The sequence below is a fragment of the Microplitis mediator genome, chromosome 9 (assembly GCF_029852145.1).
Source record: "Microplitis mediator isolate UGA2020A chromosome 9, iyMicMedi2.1, whole genome shotgun sequence".
In the NCBI taxonomy this organism is placed as follows: domain Eukaryota; kingdom Metazoa; phylum Arthropoda; class Insecta; order Hymenoptera; family Braconidae; genus Microplitis; species Microplitis mediator.
The window spans coordinates 19,904,518-19,929,339 of record NC_079977.1 but is presented as its reverse complement, the minus strand read 5'-3'; the positions used below and the strand labels follow the sequence as shown (position 1 = coordinate 19,929,339).

The 24,822-nt window shown below is 30.4% G+C and overlaps 4 protein-coding genes across 5 annotated transcripts; 3 read left to right on the top strand and 1 right to left on the bottom strand.

Annotated features, from left to right (window-relative positions):
• The first annotated feature begins 14 nt into the window (after positions 1-14).
• LOC130674313 (pancreatic lipase-related protein 3-like) lies at positions 15-1,921 on the top strand. The gene has a single exon (XM_057479609.1). The coding sequence runs from the start codon at positions 118-120 to the stop codon at positions 1,036-1,038; it is 921 nt and encodes a 306-aa protein (XP_057335592.1). The 5' UTR covers positions 15-117; the 3' UTR covers positions 1,039-1,921.
• A 1,977-nt stretch (positions 1,922-3,898) lies between these two features.
• On the top strand, positions 3,899-5,655 carry LOC130674315 (metalloproteinase inhibitor 3-like). Its single transcript, XM_057479611.1, has 4 exons — positions 3,899-4,048; positions 4,120-4,231; positions 4,308-4,393; positions 4,479-5,655. Exons 2-4 carry the CDS (start codon positions 4,120-4,122, stop codon positions 4,710-4,712), a joined length of 432 nt encoding a protein of 143 aa, XP_057335594.1. The 5' UTR covers positions 3,899-4,048; the 3' UTR covers positions 4,713-5,655.
• A 2,742-nt stretch (positions 5,656-8,397) lies between these two features.
• On the top strand, positions 8,398-17,126 carry LOC130674310 (prion-like-(Q/N-rich) domain-bearing protein 25). Its single transcript, XM_057479605.1, has 6 exons — positions 8,398-8,608; positions 8,666-8,917; positions 12,427-12,684; positions 15,326-15,586; positions 15,658-15,927; positions 16,009-17,126. The coding sequence occupies exons 1-6, from the start codon at positions 8,482-8,484 to the stop codon at positions 16,209-16,211; spliced, it is 1,371 nt and encodes a 456-aa protein (XP_057335588.1). The 5' UTR covers positions 8,398-8,481; the 3' UTR covers positions 16,212-17,126.
• A 34-nt stretch (positions 17,127-17,160) lies between these two features.
• Positions 17,161-24,458, bottom strand: LOC130674307 (uncharacterized). 2 transcript variants are annotated; one of them, XR_008991019.1, is made up of 3 exons: positions 20,962-24,458; positions 18,246-20,091; positions 17,161-18,184 (listed from the first exon to the last, which is right to left on the bottom strand). XR_008991019.1 is itself a non-coding variant. In XM_057479602.1 (2 exons), the coding sequence occupies exons 1-2, from the start codon at positions 21,371-21,373 to the stop codon at positions 18,758-18,760; spliced, it is 1,746 nt and encodes a 581-aa protein (XP_057335585.1). In that variant the 5' UTR covers positions 21,374-24,458; the 3' UTR covers positions 18,173-18,757. The 2 variants fall into 2 exon arrangements, 1 of the variants encoding a protein (XP_057335585.1); XM_057479602.1 differs by having other exon boundaries at positions 18,173-20,091.
• Between the last annotated feature and the right edge of the window lie 364 nt (positions 24,459-24,822).

Sequence of the window (24,822 nt, the reverse complement as noted above, 5' to 3'; positions counted from 1 at the left end):
GGTCAGTAATTATTATCAGTTTTTCTAGAGATAGCAGGTGCGCAAATTGACGTTTTAGCGAAAAACGTTAAAAATAAGTCACGTATTGGTAAAGATAAAAAAAAATAATTCGCGGCTATGATGCATTATAAAAATATTGTTTACTTTTTAATACTGTTTGAATCATTTTCTTATGTATTTTGTGTTGAAAATTATCAGGATAATATTTTTTTTTTTTTGATGAGGCGATCTTTTCATCCCAATGTGCAGGAAGTAAGTGTTAGTAAATATTACAATACTTTGGCATGGTCCGATTTTGATCCGAATAAACCAACGAAAGTAATAATCCACGGTTTCAAATCGGCACCATGGAAATCTGATTTCATAGCAATGAAAGATCGATATTTAAGTGTTGGTGATTATAATGTTTTCTTCGTGGATTGGGAATTACTTGCTGATCGTTTTTATCCAACGGCGGTATCCAATGCTAGAGCAGTTGGGGTATTTTTGGCGAGATTTATTGTCCTTCTGAAGCTAGAGGGCGCGGAAGATATTCATCTAATTGGACACAGTCTAGGCGCTCATGTAGCAGCAGTTGCTGCCAATTACTTGTACTATTATAGAGTTTCAAGAATAACGGGATTGGATCCAGCTGGGCCATTATTTTATACAGTGGGAGAAGATGCAGCATTGGATGCTGGAGACGCTGATTTTGTCGACGTCTATCATACTAACGCAAAGATTGCAGGCAAGTTTATTACTTGTGGACACGTTGATTTCTACTTCAATGGCGGACAAAGCCAACCTGGATGTGGCAATTTGGATTACGCTTGCTATCATAACAGAGCCGTCTATTACTTCAGTGAATCTATAATTTCGACTGAAGGTTTTTGGGCCCACCCATGCGATCTAAATGACCTCCGCAACTACAGATCCGGAAATTGTTCATCTAGCCAACCAATAATTCTTGCCGGGGAATATGTTGATAAAAGTTCAACTGGTTCTTATAGTGTTGTTACTAATGCCCAAAGTCCTTTTGCAAAGGGACATCACTGGTGATGTAAAAATTTCCTTGTATTTTAATATTACATGTAAAATTATGTAATTAAAAATTATTTAAATAAACAGATCTGTAAACGAATAATAATTATACCCTGTCCAAAATAAGTCATGTGGGAGTCCCCATGCAGGAGCTGCCAAAGATGAACAACGGGGCCCTCCTTGGCCCAGCACTGGGGAGCCTAGCTTTGGTTCACCTCTATTGGCCCATGCTTGGCTCAAGATTGGGTACTCAGTCCTGGCCATCCAATGGCAAGCCAGACTTGGACCAATACTGGGTGACCTATCCTTGGCCATTACAATGACTACTCGGGCTTGGGCCAGGACTGGGTAACCTAGCCTAGGCCGTTACAACGATTACCCTGATTACCATACTAACATTATTATAAATATATTGGAGTTTTAAAGAACAAATCTTGAATAAATTGCTAAAGGTTACCGCAAAACACTGAATCTCTTAGGTCAGTGGGTAGCGAGTCAAACTTTCAAGCGTAAGGTCCACGGTTCAAATCCTGCACATGCCCGAATTTTTTATTTTTTTTTTATTTTTATGGAAATAATTATATATAATTGAATATAGTTATACATGATTATATATAATTATATAGGGCCATTTTTCATATTTAATTTTTTTTACCCGGATGGGCATGAACAGACCTGAACATGCCTGGTCAGGCCTGGTCAGGCATGGTAATTTTTCATGTCTGATCAGGCCTGAAGACTCATGCCTGTTCATGTCTGATCAGGTCTGATCATTTTTTCCCGGGATTATACAACAATATCAATGAAGATCTATTTTGACTTATGCAGATCGACAAATAATAAAGATCAATTTTTATTATCAGGGCCACGGAGATTACCGAAGATCTCCGACGATTTTTGTACATTTCCACAAATCATCGATCTCTTGACAAAGAAAAGCTCTGCCCTCTAAATCTGAAACAGTGAATATTCACTGTTTCAGATTTAAAGAGTGGCAACAATGAGATCTTTCCGATCTCCGTAGATATGCTACATAGAAGTAACGTAGATCTAAATTATGTTTTCTGGGCTGAGCAGACAAAAATTTTTAACATCACAAATCATTTGTAATTAATAGCCCCGGAACAATTTTTGTTTACCATAGAACATTGTCACTAAAAGCTATTACCGAATATTTGTCAATTTCGTATGTATTGAAGCAATATTTAATAAACTTCCTAAAAGTATCAGCTCATTGATATTTCTAATATGTATTCACATTTTTAAAGACTTATTTTCAATCACATCTTGGTTTTGTCTTTATATTTATTAGGTCATAATAATTATATAATTATTGCAATAGCAGTCGATGTCGTATTCTGAAGTCTGAAGCACACCACAAAATATTTATTCAGCAAATATATATAATCACATTATTTATCTACGTCATATATTACTTGTGTTTACAACATGCATATTACTTCCTTATTGATGAGGTTTTGACAACAAATATTCTGCCCGGGAAAAAATGATTTTGCCTAATTATATATAATTATATATGATTATATATGGTATTATATATAATTATATATGGTTATATATAGACCTATATATAAGTCTATATAGCCTTATATATAATTTGACCTAATTATACCGGGAAAAAAATGATTTTGCCTAATTATATATGATTATATATAGAATATATATGATTATATATAGACCTATATATAAGTATATATAGTCTTATATATAATTAGACCTAATTATACCGGGAAAAAAATGATTTTGCCTAATTATATATGATTATATATAGAATATATATGATTATATATAGACCTATATATAAGTATATATAGTCTTATATATAATTAGACCTAATTATACCGGGAAAAAAATGATTTTGCCTAATTATATATGATTATATATAGAATATATAGACCTATATATAAGTATATATAGCCTTATATATAATGAGATCTAATTATATCCCGGGATAAAATGATTTCGCCTAATTATATATGATTGTATATGGAATATATATAATAGTATATATAATAGTATATACCCATATATAGTTATACATGGGTCTATATATGATTAGATCTGATTAGACCTGACCTATATAGACCCATATATAGTAATTTTTATTATATTTTAGATCTATATATAATCAAATATAAATTAATTATTCATATATATATAAGTTAATATTTTATGTATAGAATATATTTAATATTTAGTTTTTCTTATTTAATATATTAGATGCTCTATGGTCTTTATTGATATTTAATAATCAATACTCGTTAAATGCATTATATAGTTTTAGGTGTACATTTACAGAAATAATGATTACAATTTTACTATAAATTATAATTTTAAAATATTTACGAAGCGTTACATTATATTTTTCAGTCTGTTAAAAAAGTAATAAACTTATGTATAGTTATTAATACCCAGTTACCAAACAGTTTTTAAAGTGTCTGGTTTTTTGCATACATAGTTTTCAACTCTTATGAGTTGTGTTAACATTTTAACATTGGAATAATTAATCAGCATTCTCCTATCACTTTCTCTTATAGGAATTACATGCTCAATAATAGATTTGGTTTTGATGCGATATGATATATATGTACTATACATAATCATATCTAATTATATATGAGTATATATAACCTATATATAATTATATATAATTAGACCTGGCCAATTTTTAGATCTAATTATATATAATTAGGCAAAATCATTTTTTCCCGGGTGGGAAAGAAATCATTTGCATTATATTTGAATAATCATACTTTATGTAATATTGACAAATGTATATATAAAATGTAAATATGTATACTTAACATTGACCTCGTCGTCCCACATCTCCAGATTAGAATTTATTTAAAAACAACAAAATAAAAATGATCATGAATATGAATAAACGGAGACAATATATATAAAGACGTTATTTCCAATAGTTATCATTATTCGAAGTTAATCTATACTGACTTGATAAAATATTTTTATAATAAATTATCTGTTGAGGATCTTTAAATCATCGAAAGTACGAAACATAATAATTAATAATATATCATAATATAAATTTCAAATTATATATATTTTTATAATTTTTAGATGAAAAGATTCTTGATATTATTTTGTTTGGGTTCATTGACAATTGATTACACAAATGGGTGCAATTGTATTGGCTTTCCACTTCAAACTTTGTTTTGCAGTTCAGATTTTGGTATTTATAATATAAATATGTATATGTATTCAGATAAATAATTTTAGTAAATTAAAAATTACAATTTTATTTTTAGTTATCAAAATAAAAGTTACGGATACTTCAAAAACGGAAGAACCAATAAAAAATAAATACCACGTTGATATACTAGAAACTTACAGAGTAATTGATAATTAAATCATATAGAAAATAGTTATCATAAGAATACTTATTTTTGAGTAGATAATTACAGTAAATATTTTTTTAGGCAAATGCTGCGGCAGAAGAACCACTCAAACTTAAATATTTAATTACTAATCCATACGAAGGATTGTGTGGCCTCCCACTTGAACGTGACCAAGTTGCTGTTGTTGGAGGACACATAATTGATGGCAAGCCAGAAATTGGTGTCTGCAATCTGCATATAGAAAATCCTCAAAAAATTGAAGCTGCGTCATATGTTCTTCGTGAAAATTTTTCTGAAATTTGTCCTTCAGCGTAAGCTAATCAAATTTTTCTATTGTACAAAAAAAAATTTATATACTACGAGATTTGTTTGGAACAAAAATTTAATAAAATTGAAGATTTTTTTATTTGTACAAGACAACTTAGGGTCTATCAGTTTATAGACATTTTTCGAACGATAAAGTAATAGATTATGAGCTAATTTTTTGTGAATTTATTTATTATGTTTATTGTATTACATTTTTAACTTCCCGCTGAGAGTGTGTGTGTGTGTGTGTGTGTGGATGTAAACCTCTCATATCTTTTTGATGAATAAACCGATTTAGATGGTTCTTGCGGCATTCGAAATATATCTTCTGAACTTAGATTTTCAAGAAAATTTTAGACCATTTAGTCAAATAGACTCTGAGATATTTAAGAAATACAAAAAAAAAAAAAAAAAATTTTTTTTCGTTTTTTTTTTGATATTTTGAAAACTGTCGAATCGATCAATTCCAAAATCTAATCAGCTCTAGAACTCAATAAAAGCTTTCGATTGCCACCAAGAACGTCTCAATCAGATAATCCGTTCAGAAGATACCGACGACGAAAGAAATAGTAAAAAACGGTTTTTTGCAAATATCGTCGAAACGACTGAACCAATCATTCACAAAAATCTAATCAGCTCTAGAACTTGATGAAACGCGTCGATTGCCGCCTCAACCATCAAAATCGGTTAATTCGTTCGCGAGATATCGTGGGAGAAAGAAATGCTGAAAAATGATTTTTTATAAAACAATGGCATACAAAAGTATTTTCAAGCTCAAAGAGCTCGAAAATGTGTTCACAGTGATGTTTTCAAGCTCTTTGAGCTCAAAAACAGCGGGAAGTTTTGGGGCTGGCCCACAGGGCCAACCGACGCTCAGGTTTTTTTTTTTTTGTTTTTTAATTATATAAGTATTTTTGTTATTATGATAAAAGAACCTACTCAAATATCTCGATCAATAACAAAAAAAAAATTCTGTCTATCGGTTGACCCTGCGGGCCAGCCCTAAAACATCCCGCTGGTTTCGAGCTCCTTGAGCTCGAAAATTTAGTCGTAGATACATTTTCGAGCTATCCGTAAGATAGAATTATCGCCAGTTGAATTCTCTGGAAATCGCAGAGAAATCCCATAGAAATCCCATAGAAAATATAGACCCAGCACTCGGTCTTGTAAAAAAAAAATTGAATTATCGTCAGTTGAATTCTCTGGGAATCCCAGAGAAATCCCATAGAAAATATAGACCCAGCACTCGGTGTTGGAAAAAAAAATCTGGGCGTCGGTTGACCCTGCGGGCCAGCCCCAAAACTTTCCGCTGTTTTCGAGCTCAAGGAGCTTAAAAACATCACTGTGAATATATTTTCGAGCTCTTTGAGCTCGAAAATGCTATTACATGGAATCATTTTTTTATGAGCTTTTCAAGCTCTAACAAGTTACGTTTTACGCTAGAATTTGAAAAGTTGAGAATCGAAAATCATTAATGAAGGAGCGGCTTTTAAATTTTTATTACCGATTATGTTCTCTGAAATAAATGTGTTGAGGCAGAAATCAATGTAAGTGATCAAAATTAAGATTTGAGTGAGTTTTGACTTAGATCAGAGCAATAATAAATGGAATATTCGAGAAAAACATTAAAGTCTATTCCCTAAAAGTTATTTCTTACAAAATTTTTTCGAATTCCGCATTGTTTTCTAGTTATTTTTATTTTAATGTCAAGCTCTTAAAATCGTTCAGAAGACTATTTTTTTATGAGCATGACATTAAAATAAAAATAACTAGAAAACAATGCGGAATTCGAAAAAACTTTATTCGAAATAACTTTTAGAGAATGAAATTGTCTACAAAAAAGGTCTGATAAAATTTTGTAATAAGTCTGATAGTTTCGCCGGAAAAGTAGAAAATCTCAAAATTTAATATGAATTCGACTTCAACCTCAAATAACTTTTGAACAAATAGATTCCTCAAAAAATGATAAGAATCTTTTTTTGTAGAGCATTCAATTCCCTACAAAAATATGCCTGCCAATTACTCCTATGACGCATCGTTAGCTACTTATAAAAATCAGAAGACGTAAAAAAAATTTTTCCATGTTATTCTTATGGGAAATAGAAAAGTGCGATGAGGAACCTCTTAATGTTAATATTAAGAGCTCTAATTTTTACAGTCGTCTTTTTTTATCTAAATGAAACTTTTGAACCTGTTTGGAAGAAAAAAAAAAAATTTGTTATTTTTTGGATCACCCTAATGTATAGCCATCTATGCTTCATGTATGAGCCATATACGGACATGCATGGCCATGTATGATTCATTTTTCACGGGAAAATACAAAAATTGTTCAATTGTGTAGTAGATATTACATTGGAGTGTATTAATATCATTAATGGTGAAATAAGAGAAATGCAGCTATGGTATAGTGTTTGAGATATTGTATAATTATAATTGTAAATTATATCAAAACTTATAAATTGATGATAATGAAAGTGAGTTTTATAAATCGGTTAAGTATTTAAGTGTAACATTATAGATACCCTAGCAGACCTGAGTTACCGTAAATTTACGGTTTTTTTTACCGTAAATCCACCGTAAATTACGGAAAATCCACCGTAAATTACGGAAAATCCACCGTAAATTACGGTAAAACCACCGTAAATTACGGAAAATCCACCGTAAATTACGGTAAAACCACCGTTAATTACGGTAAATCCACCGTAATTTACGGTAAATCGGTACTTTACGGTGGTTTACCGTAAATTACGGCGGGTATACCGTAAATTACGGTGGGTATACCGTAAATTTACCGTCGAATACGATAAATCTACCGTAAAAAAATTCGGGTGGATTACCCAATAACCGTAATTGACGGTGGATTACCGTATTTCCGTATTTTACGGTAAATCCACCGTAAATTGCGGTAAAACCACCGTAAATTACGGAAAATCCACCGTAAATTACGGAAAATCCACCGTAAATTACGGTAAAACCACCGTTAATTACGGTAAATCCACCGTAATTTACGGTAAATCGGTATTTTACGGTGGATTACCGTAATTTACGGTGGGTTTACCGTAATTTACCGTAATTTGGGTCCGTTAGGGTAATAATGCATCATTATATTGGTCAGACTAGATGACAAAAGCTTGTAAACCAAGTAAGAAAACTCTTGTGCTCAACTTAAAATTAATGCTGATGTATTCTATTTACAAAGAAAAAACTTATCATCGCGGTAATATTTTATATATTTTATTATTGCGCAGCTCTACTCATACACTGATACTATAATATTAGATATAACTTGTGAACAACAATTAAAGCTCCAAAGAAAATAAATTATGATAATGAAATTTACATCCGTTGTCGTCACCCTTATCCTTTTAATTGTAATTTACATCATGTTATTGTTATTATTTTCTTTTTTTTTTCTTAGATTTTAAAAGGTAATTAATATGCTCATTTTTATCTAATAATATTTTACGACACGGTATTCGTGAGGAATATAATTTTTAATAAAAAATCACATGATATTTTACGAATACTGAGTGTTCATGAGGATAGAATATTATTAGTGCTCATGAGTCATTTGTAATCGTAAAATTTATTATTTTTTAACGAAAAATTTTTACTGATGTAGAAACTATGTAACTTGTGATTGGCAAAATAAAAATAAATTTACAATCTTAATGGTATGAAAGAAGCTCTTTTTTTTTTTTTCATTTAAACCATCGACAGTTTGATAGACAAGCAAACAAGTATTTTATAATTTTTAACTTATTAGTTAATAATTAGAATGGAAAAAAAAGTTGTTATTGTTTTGAGTTTATTACTTTTTACTAATTCATTGCCATTGGCAATTTCCTCGGATGATAATAATTCTAATAATGAAATTGAAATACCTGAGTTAAGTTCAGCTATAAGTAAGTTAAAGTTGCTTAAACATTAATTATTTACATTATAAAATATTTATTTTTTAGACATTGATGATGATTGTCAAGCTGATTATTATTGTCATATAAATAATACCGAATGTCGTATGAAGACATGTAAATGTAAACCAAACTATATTTTTAGAGACGGCATCTGTCTTGATCCTATTGGTTTAATTTGCTATGAAAGTTATGACTGTGAAAGTCTTGAACTCGCTTGCTTACTTGGAACTTGTCAATTAATAAAAACATTTTTTTCCCCAGAAAATAAAAAAAATAGTGATTTATACTCTCCAAAATGTAAGATTTTATAATATCGTAAAATTTTTAATTCAAAATATCCTAGATTTAATGCTTAGCAGGTGTACCTTCATATTTATATATTAGGTTGGTAAAAATAAAAAATTTAATTTTTTAACTTCCCGCTAAGAAAATCAACGATTTTCGAAAAATTCGGGAAGTTATTGTTTTCACCCCGATTTACGAAAATCGATATTTCATCAGATGTCGACGTTTTGAGGTCCTAGGAAGCTATTCTGACTATTTTCAGAATGATGTCCGAGTGTACACGGAGAGAAAAGAATAGATCTGATTCCAATCTAGAATGGTAATCATTCCTACGTTACATAGAAACGAGGATTTTTTAGCGATGAGAGTCAAGTGGCAAAGTAATCCCCCCCATTCTAAATGGTAACGTTGGCTATACTAGCATAGGAATGATTACCATTCTACATTGACGAGCGGACTATGTAAATGGACGAGATTACAATTTTACCTAGCAATATTTGCTATGTTATTTATGTAAAATTTAGTGAATAAGGTTATGATAGAATCCGTAAATCAGGTTATTTAAAATACACATACATAAATTAAATTAATTCATTGAAATAATTAAATGAGCACTTATAATGAAATATAATTTCCTGATTGAAAATTAATAATAATTCAATTAATTAAAATGCTTTGTAATAAACAATCAAAATGTAATTTATTGGAATTTCAACTTGCTCAATAACTTAGATTAAAAGCAAATCAGAACATAAAACACATATTTTTTTAATAATCATTAACTTTTAACAATAAAATTACAATTATTATATAATTTTCTAATTATAAATTAATAATAATTAAATTAATTGAAATGGTTTGTAATAAACAATCAATAATTTATTTATTAGAATTACATTTTGGCCAATAACTTAGACTAAAAGTAAGTTAGAACATAAAAAACATATTTACTTTTTACTAAAATCAATTTCTTAATTTAGTTTGTAGATTTAATAAATTTTTTACACAAAATAATAAAATTATTAACAAAGGAGATGACGCCAACTTTCGCACATACATAAACACATACACGCATGTTACTGCGCAACCTTTCGCGCATGCTATAGCATGTATATTTATTAAACTGTAGGGACAGCTATTCTAGCATGGGACTCATTACCAGTCTACATAGCTCTGATTCCCGTGCAGACTAGCGATATTTACCATTTCACTCGTTTCAATGTAGCATAGTAATCATTACCAGAAAAATGGTAATGTATCCTATTCTACATAGCATCATTTACCATTTTACTGAAAATGAGCATGGTTACCATGTAGAATGGTAATAATTACTATTCTTTTCTCTCCGTGTATGTATGTGTGTGTGTGTGTGTGTGTGTGTGTGTGTGTGTGTGTGTGTGTGTGTGTGTGTGTGTGTGTGTGTGTGTGTATGTGTATGTGTGTGTGTGTATATGTGTATATGTGTGTGTGTGTGTATGTGTGTGTGTGTGTGTGTAAACCTCTCATATCTTTTTGATGAATAAACCGATTTAGATGGTTCTTGCGGCATTCGAAATATATCTTCTGAACTTAGATTTTCAAGAAAATTTTAGACCATTTAGTCAAATAGACTCTGAGATATTTAAGAAATACAAAAAAAAAAAAAAATTTTTTTTTTCGTTTTTTTTTTGATATTTTGAAAACTGTCTAATCGATCAATTCCAAAATCTAATCAGCTCTAGAACTCAATAAAAGCTTTCGATTGCCACCAAGAACGTCTCGATCAGATAATCCGTTCAGAAGATACCGACGACGAAAGAAATAGTAAAAAACGGTTTTTTGCAAATATCGTCCAAACGACTGAACCAATCATTCACAAAAATCTAATCAGCTCTAGAACTTGATAAAACGCGTCGATTGCCGCCTCAACCATCAAAATCGGTTAATTCGTTCGCGAGATATCGTGGGAGAAAGAAATGGTGAAAAACGGGTTTTTCCAAATATCTTCAAAACGGCAGAACAGATCGATTCCAAAATTATATCAGCTCTAGAATACGAGAAAACGCACCGATTGCCACCTCAAACGTCAAAATCGGTTCATTAGTTCAAAAGATATCGCTGAAAAGTTAAAAAAATAACAAAATGTTATTTTTCCGGATAAATAAAAATCTAATGTGCTAAAATGTGTCTGAAATCATCCTAACGCTTTCTCTTTATAGTCTCTTTCGATCATTATACAATGTCATATAATTTGTTCTTTAGTTTAAATCATATTATCAGCAAAAAATTGAAAAAACCCAGTTTTTAATATTTTTCTCGGAAATTTCATATATTATTGCTCTGACCTACGTCAGAACTCATTAAAACTTTGATTTTGTTCACTGACATTGATTTCTGCCTCAATACATTCATTTCATAGAACATAATCGGGAATCAAAATTTAAAAGCCGCTTTTTCATTCATGATTTTCGATTCTTAACCTTTCAAATTTAAGCATAAAACGTAACTTGTTAGATCTTAAAAAGCTCATAAAAAAAATCATTGCATTTGAGCTCGAAAAGCTCGAAAATATATTTGCAGTGATGTTTTCAAGCTCCTTGAGTTCGATAACAGTGGGAAGTTTTGGGGCTGGCCTACAGGGCCAACCGACGCCCAGATTTTTTTTTCGCTCTTACCCCCTGAAACGTTAGTGGCTGCCGAGAAAAAAATCTGTCTATCGGTTGACCCCGCCGGCCAGCCCTGAAACTTCCCACTGGTTTCGAGCTCGTAAATACTTTTGTATGCTATTGTTTCCGAAAAAAACAGATTATTAGCATTTCTTTCTCCCACGATATCTCGCAAACAAATTAACCGATTTTGATGGTTGGAGCGGCAATCGACGTATTTAATCGAGTTCTAGAGCTGATTAGATTTTGGAATAGTTTAGTTCAGTTGTTACAAAGATATTCGCAAAAAACTATTTTATGTCGTTTATTTTTCCCGCGATATCTCTTAGACAAATGACCCGATTTTGATGGTTGTGGTGGCAGTCGACGTGTTTTATTGAGTTCTAGAGCTGATTAGATTTTGAAGTCGACTTTTTGAGTCGTTTCTGAGAAATAAAAAAAAAACTGAAAAACATTTTTTTTTTTTTTTCATAATTCGCATCTATTTTCCAGTCTACTTGATCAAATGATCTGAAATTTTCAGAAAAGTACATACACACACACACACACACACACAGACACACACACATACAGACACTCGGACATCATTCTGAAAATGGTCAGAATAGCTTCCTAGGACCTCAAAACGTCGACATCTGATGAAATTTCGATTTTCGCAAATCGGGGTGAAAACAATAACTTCCCAATTTTTCGAAAATCGTCGATTTTCTTAGCGGGAAGTTAAAAAATTAATTTTTTTTTCTAACCAACCTAATATATGCATATGTTCGTCGATATTTTTATACTGTAATTAGCTAATTACGTAACGAGTATTTTGGCTTGATCTAATTTGTCCACTTTTGGCTATAAAATTTATAATTTATATCAATTTTGTAGTTATAGGAGATTATTGTACAAATAATGAGCAATGTAGTGAGCTCAATAATACAATATGTATTGAGGGAGCATGTGAATGTTCAAAAAATTTTTTTGAAGTAGACAATAAGTGTATCGAACGTAATGGCAATTTAACATGTTCTACTCATTATGACTGTGATCCATATAAAATCCGTTGCTATCTGGGAACTTGTCAAACATTAAATACTTTTATTCCACCAGAAAATCTAAAAGATAATGATTCATTTTATTTCGGACGTAAGTTTTTTATAAATTAGTAATCCATTTTTATTATATAGATCATATAAACTATATAAATTAGTAATCCAATTTTAAAAACTAGTAATCCAAATTGACAATATTCTAGATTTAATATTTTACGCACGTACAGTTTGTCATATATATATATATATATATATATATATATATATATATATATATATATATACATGTATATATACATATTAGAGTGTTTTTTTTGTTTACGATTATTATTTTTTTCGGTCCCAACCTAAAATTTCGTGAAAATGTCGAAATAAAAAAATTTCCTGTAAATTCGAGCCCTTTATATTAACATTAAATACTTTCCCTGAGCGTGGAAAAATTTCTCATTTCAAATACACGTAAACTTTGATTTTTTTTTTTTTTATCTAGAACTCAGCGACATTTTATGCTAGCATATTGTTTTAAAGTGCGATTTTCTCAGGATTGAATGCTCTACAAAAGTGCATCGTAGTTGTAATCTACGGGTCACCAAAGTTGAATACCGTTCTAATAAAATTTAATCAAAATTCATGAAATTTCATAAAAATTCATAAAGTTTTATAAAATTTTCTCCTGAAAATGGCCTGATAAAATTTCATGACAATTTATTAAATTTTACAAAATTTCATAAAATTCTACACTCACCATTAATTTTTTGAAAAAAATATTAAATCACGAAAAAAAAATTGCAATTAGGTCTTATACATTGATCTAATGGGTGAAGACATATTACTGAGACAGGCTAATTAAATTTTTAATTGACGAAAAAATCCTGGTGAGTGCTGGGCTCGAACCTACGTCCTTTCGATTTGAAGTCCTTGCTGCTATTCACTGCGCCGAGCCACGTACGTGATCACGAATGAATAAATAGTATATTTATCGAGATATGGAGTTTTAAACTTTCATACGAAATTTGATATAATTTTATAAGATTTTATGAAATTTTATATAATTTTGGAGGAACTGATAATTTCATAATGAGATATATAACATATCGCGTTACAGATGCCATAAGGGCGTATACAATTTTTTTCAGGAATTGGTGTAATTATATTCTATAAGTATAACAGAGAAAATAAAAATTGTTACCAAAAATCAAATTTATTTTATGCGCCTTTATGACTCCTGGCGTTGGTATACCAGGTTAATTTTTTTTCATACTTAAAAAAAAATTTTTTTTTTTTTGCCAAAATTAAAACTTTTATTCAACTAACGAAAAATATTTTCCTCAGTTCGAACTTTTTTTATCATTCTTATACTTTTAAGTAACCATCACGATGGTTCCAGATACCAAATTTTTTTCGTCTCTATTAAACTTATAGAACATGATTACAACAATTTTTGAAAAAAAAAATTTTTGTACACCTATATGGCTTATCGGCGGTATATTTTGCAGGTATATGCCCTTATGGCATCTGTAATGCGATATAATAACACGGGAAAGAATATTTTCATTAAATTTTATGATTAAAAAAAATTACATAAAATTTTATAAGAATTTATAAAATTAAAAAAAATTTCATGGAATTATATTGGAAACCTTAAGATAATTTTCATAATATTTTATGGAATTTGATAAAATTTTGTGAAATTTCGTGAAGTTTTATAAAATTTCATAAAATTTTGTAAAAGGAGACAAAATTTCAAAAAAATTCATAAAGTTTCACATATTTGTTATCAAGATTTCAAGGAGTTATTGGAATGAATTTTCATAAACTTTTGTAAAATTTTACATATATAATTGAATCAAATGTCATGAAATTTCGTAACATTTCATGCCAGTAAGTCCTTGGAATCTTTATAACAATTATGTAAAATTTTATAAATTGCTATAAAATTCTATAAAACTTTATGAAGTTTTACAAAAATTTATAAAATTATGCAAAACTTTATGAAATTTTACAAAAACAAAGTTTTGGCTTTTCACAAAATTTCACAATATTTTATGAAATTTTAAAAAACTTTATGAAATTTCATAGAATCATCGCATGGTTTCTGATAAAATCCCGTAAGTTTTTTTTTAATTTTATAAACTTTCACAAAATTTTGTAAAACTTTCTAAGATTTCATAAAAATCTATAAAATTTCATAACAATAACTTCTTGGGATCTCAATAACAATTATAAAAACTTTTTTAATTTTTATAAAATTATATACAATTTTATAAAATTTTATACAATTGTATAAAATTTTATAAAACTTTATAAAATTTCACAGAATTTCACCAAAGTTCATTAGTATCATTTCATGAAATTTTATGAAATTTCATGAAAAACTTTTTTCCCGGGTTAGAACAATATGCTAGCATAAAATGTTGCTGAGTTATAGATATTTTAAAAAAATCAAAAGTTTACGTGTATTTTAAACGGAAAATCTTTCCAGGCTCTGAGAAAGTACTAAATGATAATATTGAAGGCTCAAATTTTCAAGGAATTAATTTTTTGTTATTTTCAACAAAATTTTCAGTTCCGGGACCGAAAAAAAATAGACGTAAAAAAACCACACCCTTAAATGTATATATGTGTATTGTGGATATTCTTATACTGTAATTAGTCAATTACGTTACGAATCATTTTGCTTGATATAGTTTGCCTTTTTGTTGTTATATAATTCGTAATTAATATCAATTTTATAGTTGAAGGTGACTATTGTACAGATGATGATGGCTGTACTCGATATTATGATAATACAAGATGTGTTGGGCAAGAATGTGAATGTTTGAAAAACTTTGTTAGTGTAGGCTACAAGTGTGTTGAAAGTAATAGCAATTCAACATGTTCTGGTCGATATGACTGTGGAGGAAGTGACCTCGGTTGCTTTTTTGGAACTTGTCAATCATTAGAAGAATTTTTTTCACCAGAAAATAAACACCAAAATGCTCTATATTATGCAGAAAGTAAGTTTTTATAACGTCATAAAATATTGTGTTCACTAAAATGAAGAAAAATATCTAAAATTATTCAACAGATATCGATGATTATTGTCTAAATGATGATCATTGTCGTTATGTTCCTCATTCAATATGTTCTTTAGAGAACAAATGTGTGTGTCCTAAAGATTGGGTGACAGCACCACCATCTAAATGTTTAGGAAAAGTAAATGCACCTTGTAGAAGCGATTATGATTGTGCTTACGAAGAAATGGGATGTGTATTGGAAACTTGTCAATTGCTGTCCGAATTTTTTTCACCATCTAATGCACAAAATATTTCTTTATATTTTGATCTTAAGTCAAAACGTAAGTGTTTTGTAATTTTCATAAATATACAATTCAAACTCATTTTTATTATATTAATTTTTTTTTTTTTTTATTACTTAGATGTTGATTATTGTAGATACAATTATGATTGTCATCACTTAGAATTTGCAGAATGTTCTAATTTTCGGTGCAAGTGTCGTCATAATTATATAATAAAAGATCGTAAATGTCGAGGACTTATAAATGCTCAATGTTACATTAATTCTGATTGTGCATTAGACAATACTGAATGCCGTAATGGCACTTGTCAATTAAAATCATAATTTAATCAAATAATTTAATCTCATAAGTTATAGTTGATGTTTATTTTAAAAATATTAATATCATTAATATTAAACCAACAGATTATTTAGTTATTTAAAAATATAAATTAAGATTACGTGATGCAATTTGATGGTAAAATTATCGGATTATTCAAAATGATAATCAAAACAACTTTAGATCGATGCATAGTATAGCATAATATGTATACTACTACATAGCTTTAGGATGAATTAGGGAATTCTACCCGAGTCGAAATATTGAACTTACATCTAACTTAAATTACTTATTGATCTTGATTATAACTTGAATCAACTTAAATAAAAATACTGACTTAATTATAACTTACCTGGAATAAAATTAATGTCAGCATCAAATTTCCTTTTTAGCGTTCTCCGATTTTAGCAACACATTGTTACGTTTTTTCAGATTAATCGGATGTAACAGCTGAGTATGATTATTGTCATATTTCAAAAACTCTATTTTCCCCTTTTATCTTTCCTCTATCAGATCCGCCTGTAACGCTTTCCTTTTGGCCAGAACTTCTTTTGGATATATTCAAAAGACGAGTTTACGTAATTTACGGTAATTCTGCTAGGCACCGTAAATTACGGTAAATTACGGTAAATCACTGTATTTACCGTAATTCGGATCCGCTAGGGATTCCATTAATGTAGCAGTCCAAATAATTAAGTTGATAACGAATTAATGATGAGAAGTTTAAAATCACTAAACACTTTAGAATGGTACATTAATATAAATTGCAAAAAAATCGTAAAAATTTTAATATTTTTTTGGCATGATAATTCATTCATTTCGACAGTTTTTAAGACCAAAATATCAATTTTAGGTAGAAAGTGTACGAATACTTATGTTTTTTATCACAATCGCGGATGGGATGTTAATGTTTATGCAATTGTAATAATTTAATAAGTTAAATTAATATCTTATTAATGTTTCTTTATTTTGAATTTCAATATAGTAACTGATGTGATTTAATAATGAACAAAATGCTTCTATAAATTAATTGAACAAAAATGGTGAATATAAATAAATGAACAGATTCGGTAATAACTTTAAAATGGAATTTGCTTTGAATTTTGGTAAGGATGAGAACTAGGCAAGTCTCAATTAAACGGTTTGGGTTCTTGGTGGTAACTGTCTTATTATTTTTGTCTTGTATCTGAGAGACCCTTTAACCTCAGGACCCTTGAACTGTATGTAAAAATCTAAGCGTTTAGAAAAGGTGGGAAAAGTGACATTGTGATTGGGAATCAGCAATTGTAGGAGTGACAATCCTTGGAGTAGGAGGAGGTATTGCGAGAAAGGATAGACAAGAGAAAAGAGCGAGACATTAGAAAGGCTAGAAATTATTTAGAGAAAACTGGAGACCATATGATATCGACATAGGCCTAGGACAGAAGACATTTAAAGGAAAAAGGCAATAAAGTAATTTAGTTCAGCTGGACGTCGTCGTCTGGGAAAATAAGTTTAAATTTTACTTAAGGAATAAATTTTAAGAGGATTTTAGGATTAAGTTGTTAATTATCTAAACTCAAATTCAGAGAAACTCACATTTTGAAGTTTTACAATATATAAAAAAAAAGTCTTAAATCATAAAACTAAAATATTGTCAAACAATGGAATTAAAATTGGCTATGCTCTCAACGCCGATAGTTGTCTTAAAAAATATTTGGAATAAAATAAAAAATTATAAAATGTTGAACTACAATATTATAAAAATCAGTCATAACTTTAAACAACTTAAGTGAAGGAAATTAAATGCTTTACAAAAAAACACATCACCAATTTCTGGAAATTTTTAATATTAATGGAGTTATTTTGAATCCAAATCAGCTGTTTTGAATTTTTTGAATGAATATATGACGAAAATCTCAAAATGCTTCGAGAGTATAGATTTCTGATTTAAAATAAAAATTGTACCAAAATTGTTATGTGGAGAGCGTTCAATCACCTGCAATATTATAATAATGATTATATTTGTATATGTGATGTAAAATAATTTTAATACTTACAGAGAAGTTTCTATTTAATTGCGTATGAACAAATAGATTGAGAAAAATTTTCAATTTGAGTTTCTTCGAATGATATCTTCATAATCAAATTTTTATTTATTAATCAATACACTCAATTCATGGAAATCGCAGAGTCATAATTTTTAATGATAAACAACACGAAATTTATTCCACTTCCAACTTTTAAGCAGCGGTTCAATTTTTTTTAAGTTTGACTCCGTTATCTTCATTTGAGTTTCTAGAGATTCAAGAGTCGATTTTAAGAAAAAAGTTGAATCAAATTTTTTTGGATATTATTTTATGCTTTACGGAAAATGAGAGTTGTATTTTGGGTATCATTGATACATATTCAGATATTTGACAGTTTAAATTATTATTTACTTAGTGACTAAAACCTGCAGATGACACCTTTTTTGAATATCATCGAGTGCAATTATCAAATCCACATCAACCAATCAGTGAATACTAATTACGGATTTACTACTAATTTAATACTTGGTTTCGAGATAAAATCACTCGCGGCTATTAAGAAGAACCATTCGTCCAGGAAAGAAAACAATTCTCGGTTGCGATCTCAATGATTTTATATTCCCGAACCTTCGCCTTATCAGAACCTGTTTGCGAAGTTTTGAATATTTATGAAAAAGCAGTTCGATTGCAAAAATAAACACACTCCACAGTAAAATCACTCCAGTGATCATGTAACTGAACACCAAATTATCAAAGTCAATCTGCTCATACTTTTCTTTTTCTTTAATTTTATTAATCTTCTTTAACTTTTTCGAATATTCTTTGCTCACTTTGTCGTCCTCATAAAAAATTAAACCTGTTTCCGCCGATAGTGTACCCATTTTATCGAATCTATCTTTCAGCGGCCAATTCTTCCTGGTCCAGTATACGAAATATTTACTAAATACGACGTCTTTAGAAATATGTAAATTTTTCAAATTTAAAGCGGACTTTAATTGAGACGACTTCATGTTGATACATGCAATAGTTGAATTTTTCTGAGCTTCATATTCGCATTTTTCAAGATCTAGAAAAGTCGATGGATATAAATATTTTCTGTCCTCATCAGTAACCCACAACTTTTGACTGATCATATCATTCACTAAAATATTGTGATAATATACGTGGTATTTATTGTCTCGGAGATCTTTCAGTGACTCGACGTTACGTCGGATTGGTTTTGACAACATTGCGGATATTTGGCCCTGAAACTCGGGCATTATTATAAATATAAATAAAAATCCGGAGAAGTAAATGATTCTCATAGACAAACGGTCCATTGGGGACATAACTCCCATATTGGCCAACATTCTCACTACGTCCATAATACTTTCACTAACTCTGAAGGTATTATTAATCAATATGACCACTAATATCAATAATAGAAAAACTATCGATAAAACAATAAATTGTAGATTGTAAGTTATTTCGCTCATCACTGTCAAGTAATTCGACTTTTTTGTCAGTATTGAAAATTCGATTAAAGTATACTGTGTCATAACATCCGTAAACTGATAGTTAGTATCTGCTAATTGCGATAACTTATCATAAGCATCATACTTTTCTTGTACTAACTCGTCAATGTAACCATAATCCATCCTTTCTGTGGAAAAACCTTGTTCCGAGAAGAAGACTAAAAATGTTGCATTAATGTACAGAATAAATGTGTGTAATGTTGTTAATTTTGTATCCATTATTTCTTTCATATAATTTTTCATCATTTTTAGTTTCTTTTCAGCAGTCACATTCGGAAATCGCTCAACAGATATTGTTTTTATTCTATAACTGTCTACGTATTTTGTTTTCTTAAAAGTTATGTCCTGACATATTTTTTTACCTGTAATTGAATATATAAATATTAGGTGTGAACGAATCATGTTCGAATCAACTCGAATACAATTATGTGATAATAAATTCAAAACGAAAAATTCGTTAAAATAAAATAATTCTGAAAGTTTTGGATGATTCGTAACTTGTTAAATTACTCGATTCGAATCGAAAAAATTCTGATCAGCTTTTAAATATTTAATTTTTATTTAATAGGGAGCTTGGTTTTTAGCATATCCAAAAATACCCTCGCAGATTTGAATCACGGTGGAAACACGGAGGGTTTGTTCCATTTTACCACTGTGATTACGCGGTGTATCCACCGTGATTCCACGGTGGCTCGACCACTGTGTATACACGGTGTTTCCACTGTGATTACGCGGTGGATACACCGTGAAACCACGGTGGTGAAATAGCACAAAGCCACCGTGGAATCACAGTGGATACATCGCGTAATCACAGTGGAAACACCGTGTATACCCGGTGGTGGAATGAAACAAACCCACCGTGTAACCACGGTGGATCTACGATGTTTACACTTTCACGGTGTTTCCACCGTGATTCAAATCTGCGAGGGTAATCTTTTAGTAAATTTGTGTCTCAGCTCTATTTACCTTCGACTGAAATTTGAATTATTGAAAAAAATATTACAATGTTGAGTCGTTCGAAAGAAAAGTATTGAATTATTCGTGAATTTTAAGATAAATTAAAGAGGTTCGCATTATTCGAAAACTTACAAAGTTCGAATTAAACAGTTCGATTCGAATAATTTGTAAGTTCGAACTCGTCACAGGCCCGTTATAAATATATATGTAAGTATACAGCTCTAAATAAATTTTAAAATATATAAAACGCAATTGTTTTGAAAACAATTAAATACCTTTCGAATATTTTAGAGTGTAGAATGTCCATTTTTCCTCAGGTTTATGTACAAATACATCACTGGCATCGAGTTGGACCCACGGTGACGGAGCGTAATTTATGAAAGGATTTAAAGTGTAAATAATTGTCGAATCTCTGTCATAACACAAGTAATATGCAGATAATAAATTATTTTCCCACAGCACTCCTAGTACAGGTTGAGCATTCATACAACGAGGATCTTTTGTCGTGTCGAGAATAAAAAACGGAGACTTGATACTCCAGATTTTTGATTTCCTTAACTCTCCAATAAGCGTTGCCAGTTTTAGCAACGATTCAAACAAAAGGACGTACGTTGGATAAGCAGGAATATACCCTTCGATCTTAGTTGGCTTGTAATCATCGTTAATTATAATTAATGATGAATTCATGTAATTAATATCAGACGGATTTTCAACTTTGTCATCGTCATTAATCAAATCAGCATTTATTATAATTGGATTAGAATTATTTGTAAAACATTTCTCCACTATTTCTCTCTATTAGTAACAATAAAGAATTTATTAACTAATTGCCATTTGGAAACAAATTATCAAAAATTAAATTAATAATAAAAATTACCGCATGGCTAATGAGACGTTTTGATGAATCTTCTTCTGGTGAAGACGCGTAAATTTCGATTTTACTGCACGTAACATTAACAATAAATAAGCAATAATAAAATAATGTTATTTTATTACACGACATTATTCTGACAGTATAACGCCACAATATTTAATGACTTTAATCTCTATTGAAGACAATCAAATTGAACATAATTTAAATTATTAACCTTATATTTTCTTTTTCAAACAATGAATTTCCTAAACTTAATTTGATGGAGATTTTTTCGAGTACGTCAGTATGCTGCGTTAGCAAAATAACTACTGGCTTTGCTAAGGATCACAAATTATAAATCCACAAAGTGTCTCTATGACAACAGTCGTTGCGACAAAAATGCATTTTTATGACAATCTACCGTGACGAACTATTAATATTTGCGGTTATCTAAAGGCATCTTTATGTCTTTTTAATATTTGTTCTGTCCGCTAAGGCAATCAAGCGCTTGCAAAGTAAGTTCCTATCTGTTTGTAACCAATTAAGTCACCCAACAACTGATTCCATCTTTCAAGGTTCACGTCAACGATGCATTGAAAAAACATGTATATGGATTTGAAACCATAACAACGGAATCGATTTTTAAATTTTACATAAAAATATCTATGTCTTCAAATAACACGAAAGCACTCGACACACTTTTTCTCGCACACATAAGCCACATTTTATTTTAAATATTAAAACTAACTTAGGTCATCATACGGGAAAATTAGCACCGATTCCTTTCTTGCCGCACAGATATCTCCTTCGACTTGAAGATATCGCTGCGACAAGACGCCGTCCTGTGTAGGGATAGAAAAATTTGTCAAAGAATCGATTTTCGATCCCCACTTCGAGTCTGTTCATTTCGATTCTTTAAATCGATTAATCAGAACAAAAAGTCGATTGTAATCGATTTTTGAACGAAAATTAATATGCAGTAGCATTCAAATATTTTTAATCTGAAATTTCCACAAATTTGTAATTTTTTAAAAAGGTGATATAAAAATTCGAAATAAATCACGGATTTGTTTTTCAACAAGGACTATAACATGTAAGAAAATGGGTTTAACGGTTGACCCTGCGGGCCAGCCTTGAACCCGACTAGAATTTTTCATAAGGGCCTGACAAGGTCCTTATCGGGTTAACCTTATTTCAAATAAGGTCCCGATCAGGGTACCCTGACGAGGATCCTGATATGGATGTAACGCTTAAGACCCATGAGGACCTTATCGGGATTGCCTTATCAGGACCTTACCAGGATATCCTTATCACGTTCTTATCAGGATTGCCTTATCAGGTTCCTACCGGGAAAGCCTCATCAAATCCTTATCAGGATTACCTTATTAGTAACTATTTTAAAAAAAATATTAAATTGCAAAACAAAAATAAGAGAATTTGAATTCGATCGAGAATGTTATCTATTGTATTGAAAGCATTAATTAGAGAAAGTAAACATATTTTTTATTGATGAAAAAATCCCGATAACTGCTGGGCTCGAACCTGCGTCCTTTCGATTCAAAGTCCTCGATGCTATCCACTGGGCTAACATACACAAGTGATCTTAAAAGTGTAAATATAATATTCATTACGATGTCAAAGAATAACTGATGAAGAAGTAAAAAATCTGTGCTACAATAATTGACGTGATATTTATATAATATTCTTTTGTACTTTTTAAAATTTTTAGCCTGTAAATGAAATATTTAAAAGAATGGGATAACTTTTTTTTGAATAAGGATATCCAGATACGGTCCAGATCAGGAACTCGTCAGGTTGACCTGATGACAAATACCTTTTTTTTTGTATAAGGATATCCTGATGAGGTCTTGATCAGGAACTCGTCAGGTTGACCTGATGGCAAATAACTCTTTTTTTTAAAAGGATATCCTGATGAGGTCCTGCCGAGGAACTTGTCAGGCTTGCCCTAATGAGGCAAACCCTATATTAACCTGATATGGTGCTTATGGTACTTCAGGCAAATTAGGAAGAACTGCTAGTCGGGAACGATTACATATAAGTATGTGAAATTTAATTTATGTTGATTTATTACAATAAATATTCAATAACATCTTCAGCTTAATTATTTAAACTATTGTAAATTTTACTGTTAAAAAAATTTACTTTTTAGATTCTACGTCGTATTCTAAATTCAAATTTTGTTATTTATGGGCCGTCTTTAATTATTATCATTGGGCCATTCAAGTAGACTATGTTCGGCCGATGATAGTTCGCCATGGCTAGGCCATAATATTTGTCAATACTCTGCCGCTGATAGTTTGCCATGGCTGAGTCCAAGTAAGGTTCCAGCCGTTGCCCGTTGAACGGCCAATCTTAGTTGCCATTACTGTGCCAGGCTAGTATGCTCGGCACCCACTCATAGCCGGATAGTTGGCCATTCATAAAACCCTACACGGGCTATTGTCAACGGTTCCTCTTGAAGGAATGAACTAATTTTGATGGTTAAGGTGACATTCGACGCAGCTTATAAAGTTTTAGAGCTGATTAGATTTTGGAATCAATCCATCGAGTGAATTAAAAGTTATCCAAAAAAAACATTTTTGGAATATCTCTGAACAAGCCCTACCGATCACGCTCAATTTTTCTCAGCTTTTAGATATTAACTAGCCACGTCGAATGACACCTTGAAAATCAAAATCGATTTATCCGTTCAAAAGTTACGTATATTTACATACGTATGTACATACACACATACACACACTCGGACATTATCTTGAAATTAGTCAGAATAGCTTCCTAGAACCTCAGAACGTCAAGATCTGACAGAAATTCGATTTTCGAAAATCGGACCAAAACCATTAACTTCCCGAATTTTTGCAAATTTTCGATTTTCTTAGCGGAAAGTTACAAAATATCAGCCAAACATACGATTTATTATTTATCTATCCCAAAAGTAATCCCGTGCCAAATTTTAAAGTGCATCAAACACTTCTTCAAGATGGGTCGCCAGCTCTTGGACTAATTTATCTAAAAGTCGAATGTTAAGAATTGATTCCTGATCGACTTCAAAAAGTAAAAGTCGACTAAAGAATCGATTTTTTAGAAAGAACAATCGATTTTCAATTAGATTTGGAATCGACTTTGCCATCCCTAAGTCCTGTGGAAGAAACATGATAAGAAACAAGTTACATGTATCAATTTTTTTTTCAATGCAATAAAATTTTAAAATCTGGAAAAAATTGCAGTTTGGAAAAAACTTTTCAACTTGGATAAAAAAATTTCT

Excerpts from the sequence above, each read along its gene's own strand:
- LOC130674313 (XM_057479609.1), top strand. The coding sequence starts at position 118 with ATGATGCATTATAAAAATATTGTTTACTTTTTAATACTGTTTGAATCA.
- LOC130674315 (XM_057479611.1), top strand. The coding sequence starts at position 4,120 with ATGAAAAGATTCTTGATATTATTTTGTTTGGGTTCATTGACAATTGAT. Across the intron at positions 4,232-4,307 it reads GTTTTGCAGTTCAGATTTTG|TTATCAAAATAAAAGTTACG; the intron begins GTATTTATAATA and ends TTTTATTTTTAG. Across the intron at positions 4,394-4,478 it reads ATATACTAGAAACTTACAGA|GCAAATGCTGCGGCAGAAGA; the intron begins GTAATTGATAAT and ends ATATTTTTTTAG.
- LOC130674310 (XM_057479605.1), top strand. The coding sequence starts at position 8,482 with ATGGAAAAAAAAGTTGTTATTGTTTTGAGTTTATTACTTTTTACTAAT. Across the intron at positions 15,587-15,657 it reads TGCTCTATATTATGCAGAAA|ATATCGATGATTATTGTCTA; the intron begins GTAAGTTTTTAT and ends ATTATTCAACAG. Across the intron at positions 15,928-16,008 it reads TTTTGATCTTAAGTCAAAAC|ATGTTGATTATTGTAGATAC; the intron begins GTAAGTGTTTTG and ends TTTATTACTTAG.
- LOC130674307 (XM_057479602.1), bottom strand. The coding sequence starts at position 21,373 with ATGAATTCATCATTAATTATAATTAACGATGATTACAAGCCAACTAAG. Across the intron at positions 20,092-20,961 it reads CACTCTAAAATATTCGAAAG|GTAAAAAAATATGTCAGGAC; the intron begins GTATTTAATTGT and ends ATTCAATTACAG.